General features: G+C 38.5%; 1 protein-coding gene across 1 annotated transcript in view; it reads right to left on the reverse strand.

The window, feature by feature from the left end:
- The window catches only part of Bbox1 (gamma-butyrobetaine hydroxylase 1), a 49,373-nt gene that overhangs the window by 36,370 nt on the left and 5,249 nt on the right, over nucleotides 1-7,754 (reverse strand). Inside the window, exons 2-3 of the mRNA XM_005364056.3 lie at nucleotides 3,930-4,179; nucleotides 2,492-2,606 (exon numbers count right to left, since the gene is read on the reverse strand). Coding sequence (XP_005364113.1) covers nucleotides 2,492-2,606; nucleotides 3,930-4,148 — 334 coding nt within the window. The 5' untranslated portion in view covers nucleotides 4,149-4,179. The remainder of the gene's footprint in view (nucleotides 1-2,491; nucleotides 2,607-3,929; nucleotides 4,180-7,754) is intronic.

A 7,754-nucleotide genomic window follows, 5' to 3' on the forward strand; every position in this document is an offset into this window, starting at 1 on the left:
CCTCAAACTCTCATTTATACATACTCTTTGCTTTATGTCATTGATTGTCTTCACCACATGGTCTTAATGTATTTAATGTATTTTATGCCCAGGCTTCCTTTTTCATCTTTCTATTTCCTTACACCTTGGTATTCCCTGCAAAAAATAAATGCCAAATGTCTGTGCAGCTGAATGGACATCCGTGAGGGAAAGGTTATTCTCCACATCTCCCTTCCAGCCTGGAGGGACAGTCTGGTCCTGTCCACAGCTGACTGTCGTTTATCCTTGCATTTTGTGTTCGGCAGCCTGTGCCAACAGAAGGAAAGTGGTGTGCATCTGGACTCCAGATTTTCTAAGCACCATAGCCCTCATTCCAAGGGAGAAGCAGAGGAGGAACATTGCTATTGTGGCTAAAAAGCAAAGCACTTTCCCCAATGGAATCTACTTTGTTTACATGCTTCGGAGTACTAATGTTTGGAAACACACATTGGAGCAGGGTATTAAATTCTACAGGCAAAAAGCCACCCAACCAGTACTCTAAAATTGGCCCATCAATGTCTTCTTTTACCCATCAACTGCACAGCTTGGGAATATATTTTTAAAATGAATCTTATTTTAGAGCATCAAAACATTTTCCAGTGTCTACCTAGCAGCCAGTTTTCTTATGTTATTCATGCTCACAAGCTGCCACTGTGACCAGGTTTTTCCACTACTTAATGGAAGGTACTATCATTTCCATCTTGCTACTGCCTGGTAGTACTGAGGAATGTAAGCTATAAAAAACTTCACTTGTCAGGAAATATTAATGCAGGAGGTGTGGCCATTCCTCTTCCAACATTTAAGAGTTTAAGCTGTGATAATAAAAAATGTTGACTTTTATTTCCTGAAATCCAGAGAAGAACTTGCAGGCAATGAAAGCAAAATCCAAATGGATTACAAAACAAGGGTAGAGTTAAAGAAAAAAAATACCAGAGAACACATTCAAGATATTGCTATTGAACCAGACAATGGCTATGGAATTATGTTATTGGAGACTCTTTGAAGGAAGAATAATTTCTCTGTATACTCATGTATTTTCAATCACCTAGCAGAGCTAGATAAAGGAGAATGGATTCTTGGTTCAGATATAGAAGCAGAACAAATCCTTGTCAGCTGTCACAGTGGTGAAACCAAGTACTTAGAGGACTTTACTTCTTGACAAGACTGATCTGTCTTAAAGAGAAGGGGAAAACTGTGGTACCTTGTTACTGGCGTCCCCAGGATAAAGGAAAGCTGCCTAATAAGGTGATTAATAAGCAACATCTCTACTTCCAGTGAGCTGCTGTAAGACTAGTTTTAAAATCCCAGACAGTTATCATATGCAGGGTTTGGAAGTAGGAAAGAGAACCACTTCCAGTAAAAGACTTAAAGGTTACCAAAAAGGTGGCGTAGAATTCACTCAAGTGATCAGTTCCTGAAAGGGGTGGTGGTCTGATAAATGTTGACAGATAAAAGAAGATTCAGGGAAATGTGCTGGGCCAATGAACATGTGGAAGTCGGGGTTCCAACAGACAGGCAAAACTCATGCATGTTAGAGTTTGCCTTTGACCTGCACAGCCATAGGTAGTGATCTGTAGAACACTATAATAGATATCACCCTTGCCAACATTTCCATTTGACCTGTGTTACTGTGCAATTTTTTTAGAAGTTTTATTTTAAATTACTCATTTGTTTTCAACATTTGTTTTACCTATAATCTGAGAGATAACATTTCCCTCCCTGCCCTTTGCCACTGAATTTATCTTTTGATTCTCTCTAAACATTTTTCTGTTCACAGATCATCTGGAGACTTACATAAATGCTCTCCAGAAAAACAGGTTTACACACACACACACACACACACACACACACACACAGAGAGAGAGAGAGAGAGAGAGAGAGAGAGAGAGAGAGAGAGAGAGTGTGTCCTGTGCAAGCTCAGTTCTGCGCTCATTGATTCTCAGCCTCACTCACATAATCTCACTGGGGTGAGAAGTGTCCTTTATGAATTTTGTGCTGTTTTGACTTTAGGCCTTGTTAAGAAGGGTGAATTTTCTCTGGTTTATTCTGCTTCTTTGCAGAGGGCACAAAGGCATCATCTTGGACCTTTAGTCTATCTGTAAATGAGAAAGGCCAAGTCCACTGTCCTTTTTCCTGCTAGGGCTTTAGAATGTTGACATCTGCTGTGTTGTCCTTTTTTGTTTTGCCCAAATGATTACTTAACATGTTACTAACATGTTAAGGATTTCTCATAAATTACAATATTATTTTTAGCCAAGATACAAAGGCTTGAACTGTCTCATAAGCAAATCCTTAGAAAGTGAGAAAGAGATATAAATACTCATTACATTGATCTGATCATTTTGTGATATAGGTGTATATAACATCATTAAACAGTGTCCCGTAGTTACATCCAACTCAAATAACAGTAATTCTCTTCAAGTAATTCTTACTATAAGATTTTAACACAGACTTCAGATGATGGCAATGTTACCTGGTAAAAACAGTTCTTCTTGGAGTCTTGTTCTGGCCTGTTGGGAAAAACATCTTTTCTTCAGCCAATTTGCTTCAAATTCACTGTAATGCTCGTTGGGCCATGTGATATAAACCTTACAACACAGAAAGCAATTATAAACTATTTGTCCATGGCGTAACTCTACACCTCTGCCTCCTGCAGTTGATTTTCTTCTGAATTTTATTTAAAATTCCCGGAGAATTCAATTAAACATCACTCTCCCTTTCCCTCACAAGCCAAAGGTCGATTTCCGGTGCCTAAGGCCGATGAGACAATGTGTAAGAAATAGATTTATTAGGTATACAATATTCTGTCTGTGTGTATGCCAGCAGACCAGAAGAGGGCACCAGACCCCATTCCAGATGGTTGTGAGCCACCATGTGGTTGCTGGGAATTGAACTCAGGACCTTTGGAAGAGCAGGCAATGCTCTTAACCTCTGAGCCATCTCTCCAGCCCCAAACGATAGTTTTGCTCACCTGACATTTCTGCTTTACATACTCTAAATATATGATCCTCAAAGGTTCAACGAGAGGGCACGGCTGGTAAGAGTGAGAAGTGGGCACAGAGGACTCAAGCTGAGAGAAGAAGGAAATAATGGGGAAAGGACAGGTTTTCTGATGACGCTTGTTCTTCTGGTGAGAAATTGGAAATAAGGAAGAGAGAAAAATGGTTGATGTCATAGCTGGTTCATCTTGAGTAATGCTCTTAGGGCTTGACTTCTTATACACAGACTCACTAGTTTGAATAAATAATACTAATCAGTGTGATTTCTGAGTTGGTGTTCAATGCCAGGGAGTATGATAAGCAATCTACCCAGATTATCTCACTGAATTCTCATATTTATGTGAACAAATTCCTTGTTTTTCTGGCTTGATAGAGGAGCAAACTGAGTGCCAGATGCACTACTTTTTGATATAAATTGCATGATTGTGTTTCAAGGCCGTTGCCCACTAAAAGCAAAAAAGAGCAAAGTTGAACATTTTATTAAAATGGTAGTAGTAAAAGGCAAATTATTTATACATTTTGAAGAGAAACCAGAGTACAGCAACAGGTTGTATTTCTTTATTTATATGTGTGTAGGTACGCATAATGATACTAAAGAAAAACAGGCCAACAGTTTGAGAGAGGGAAGGGGAAATATGATGGGTTGGACACAGGTGATGTGATTTAAATTCAGTTAAAATAAATAGTAATACACAGTAAAAAGAAAAAGAAAAGAGAAATATTTTATCTGTTATAATGACAGCAGATTTTCCCACTGAGAATGCCCCACTCTGTATCAAACACTCTACAAACATTCCCACAGGGATGTTTTGCTTTATATATGATAAGTTAAAGTAAATTGATTTACATTATTATAAACTAACCTCTCGATTTAACTCAAAAGAGAAGGGAAAAATCACTAGAGATAGTTACCTTTTTCCGGTCAAATGACAAGTCTTTGATTCTAATGTTCACGTCGAGAGCTTCCAGGAGAAGTTTCCGAGCTTTTGCAGAATGCAGGTAGCATTCTGAACACTGGCAGTTGTCTCTCAGCCACACTGCTGGGTAGAGGGACTCTGCCCCATCGTGCCAAGAGATCTGCAGCAGATGAGCCCCGTCCACTGCTTCTGCCTTTAGGATGGCACAGTGCATGTTTCTGGTCTTTGAAGATAAATTCTTCCTGCTATGACAAGGCAGTGTGAAAAGCAATAGCAGGCAGATTGTACCTGAGCCTGACCTCTATGATAATACAAGTGGACTCTGACCTCTACTTTCCACTCAGCGGTGTAAGCCTGTGGTTTGACCAACGCTGGGACCTTTGTTCTGATTAGACTATTTCACGTGGTGAAAACAGAAACAGGGTGACTAGCTTTATGATAAAAATGCTACATCAGTGTACAATAGAAAGAATTCCTTGTTCTCTTAACAGAAATTTTAGATGATAAAGTGAGAGCCAATGATACCCCCATTTATATAGCCATGTTTGTAGAAAAGCTGTGGAAAATTGCTGTGCAAGTGGAAAGTGTAATGTTTGCCTCCCTGTTTTGACTTTTCAGTACTTATGATTGAGCCCCGGGCTCTACTCAGGCAAGACAGGTACTCTGCTATTGAGCTTTGGACTTAGCTCAGGCCTCTGCTGTTTTGACTGATGACAGCTGCACCTGGCTTTTTGAAACAAAACATGCTTCCATGATTCTCAATGACCACCAAGGGACTAATAATGCAATTAATTCACTTGAAGGACAATGTGACTCAGAGTATGGTGTTATTTCTATTCTATTATTTGCTTTTTAATTGTGCAGTATATTTTCTCATTGGAATATCAAAATACCAAAGTCCTTAAAAAAGCTTACCGGGTTTGTTTTCTGATGGTTTCTCCCTTTGCTCATTTGGAATGTCTTGCTTTGTATTAAGTGTTTATGGGGTAGTTTTATGTATCTACATTTTGACTGGGAATGTATGATTTCTTTTTATTAGGAAATCCACTGAATTTGTAGCAAGGAAATAATTATGGGGAAAAAGATCTAGTGGAAGAAAGGAGCCAGGCTGCTTGCACTGCGCAACTCAGGGTCAATCTTATGTCAGTTGTGTGTGTATTCCTGATCTTTAGAAATGGTGCAAAGTTATAGACTTAAGTTTATGCATATAATTTTTTCTGCAATTCTCAAAATGTGTGCAAAGAGTAGAATTTAATAAAAATAAAATAAAGTAAATGTATGCCAAAGAGCCAGAATGCTGTAAGTTTTTCCAGAGGACATTGATGCCTTTTACTGTCCTAACAGCAGGTGACAGGACAGCCAAAATGACAGTTACCTTGCAACAAAAGGACAACACGCAGCACAGGGTCTGCTTATACACCCCCTTCAATGCACCAGGAACCGAACCAGCACCAGGGACTTACCAAGCAAGACAAAGGCACTTACTGAGTTTCTTGAAATTTAAAGAATGGTTTGTATCATATTAAAGTAAATTTACAGTCTTTTCATGGTATTTAAGTAGTCAACTTCTAAGTGATTGTATTGCATGTTATTTCACAAATCAAACAGCTTCGGTGATCTCTTCTGATTATAGAGTTGAGCCAAGACAGGAAGTTTGCTTTCTTTATTTAGTTAAAGTACACTAAGTTTACCAAGTCTCTAGGTAGAAGGGAGACAATTCATTGGGCCTCAGGTGTGTATGCTTGCTTAGGAACTCACACCCAAGCTTTTCCTAAATGTTAATGACAGGAGAGCACTACCATGCAAACTATTCATTAAAATTATAATTTAATTTAGACTTGGAAATTTAGCATGTGTGTTTGTAGATAACTGTAGCAAGTCTGGAACCAGCTCCTCTGTGGAATAGATAGCACACTTTGTGTTCCAGATGGGAGGTGGTGGAGGCTGTGGGCAGTTCCCACGGGCCCAGGTTCAAAGAATAGTGGTGATTCCAGTCAGCAACTCTGGGATTGCGCATTTTTTTGTGGCATATAATATAAGGACAAGATAGATAGATAGGTAGGTAGGTGGGTAGGTGGGTAGGTAGGTAGGTAGGTAGGTAGGTAGGTAGGTAGGTAGGTAGGTATGAAGTCTATAGAGAAGGCTCACTGGGTTAGAGGTATACTGCTCTTCAGAGGATCTTGGTTTGGTTCCTGGTACCCACATCAAGTGGTTCATAACAACCTGTAACTCCAGCTACAGAGAATACAACAGCTCCAGCCTCCTTGGTAACTCTCACTCACCTACACATATGTACTCACAGACATGCACACATATACATAATCAAAAATAAAATAATCTCTTTTATAAAAGAGAGAGCTCAATTGTTTTCTATGTCAGGAGTCACCAAATAGATTCTACAAAAGGGCTGAAAGATTGTTCGGTTTGTAGGGAACATATAATTTCCCTTTTATATTTTTAATTTTTAAACCTTATTCAACATATAGCAGCTATTCTTAGCTCAAGGCATGTATAAAAGTGGTCTGTGGGACATTCTGGCCAAGAGCAGCAGTGTGGCGGTCCTTTCAAAATCCATCTGTTCTCTCCTTCAATGCAGTGCAGTAAACAGTGGTGCTTCAATGCGGAAAGCCGCGCTCTTTCCCTTTCTTGGGGAGGCGACAGTTGAGCACTCACGGATAATAATGCTGCTTTGTACACCTGCTATTAGAAGTTATAAAGAGGGCCGTGACATTCTACACCACAAGGGAAACTAAGAGAAATACAAAGTAATCAAATAAATCAGCTGTTAAATGGTTTCAATAATCGTTAGAGAGCATCATTTCATTTACTCTATAAGGATCTGTGACAGATATTGCTTTATACACCCTGATTCTACCTTATTTTGCTTACTCACTAATATAATATTGATTTTTTCAGTATAAATTTAGGACATGGCTACATTTTCTGTTTCCTCTATAACTAAGATTAGTGTATGGTATATAAATATGGCCAGTAAAATTTTTTGGCTGCTTCCACATAGGGAACATTTTCCAAAAGGAGATAGTAATATTTCAGAATACAAAGGCAGCATATGAATATTCATAATATAAGAGGCACAATCCTACTTACAATATAATCAATTAAAAGACTTGGGATTAATTTAACCAAGGAGATAAAATCTATACACTGAAACTCTAAGACAACTGTGAAATTATTTGAAGACAATTGTAAGAGGTGGAAAAATAGCATTTACTCATGAGATGGGAGAACCAATGCTGTTAAAATGCCCATGGTACTAAAAACACAGATTCAGTGAAATTCATATTATAATACCAATAATATGATTCAGAGTAATAGAAAAGTAATGATTGACATTTGTATGGCAGCCCAACAGTTTCTAAATAGTCAAAACAATCAGCCAGGAAAGAAATACAGAACTGGAGGTACCATACCATATGATTTCAAAATACAGTGTAAAGCTATAGTGACAAAAACAGCATGGCAATGACGTGAAAACTTAAGAGCTAGTGAGACCAGAAGTAATCCCATGAATCTAATGTCAACACAGTTTTGGCAAATTATCCAAGACATTCAACAAAGAAAAAATGGTCTCTTTAATAGTGTTGGGAGCACTGGTTGTCCATATTTGGAAGAAATGAAATTGGACTCTTCTTCCAGAACATAGACAAAGCCATCTCATAATGGATAAAAGATTGAAGTAACAGGAGTTAATAAATTTCCTCTCTCTCTCTCTCTCTCTCTCTCTCTCTCTCTCTCTCTCTCTCTCTCTCCACACACACACACACACACAGGCACAATTTGTTTGATAAGACTGAAGACA

This window comes from Microtus ochrogaster, assembly GCF_000317375.1.
Source record: "Microtus ochrogaster isolate Prairie Vole_2 chromosome 14 unlocalized genomic scaffold, MicOch1.0 chr14_random_1, whole genome shotgun sequence".
Classification (NCBI taxonomy): domain Eukaryota; kingdom Metazoa; phylum Chordata; class Mammalia; order Rodentia; family Cricetidae; genus Microtus; species Microtus ochrogaster.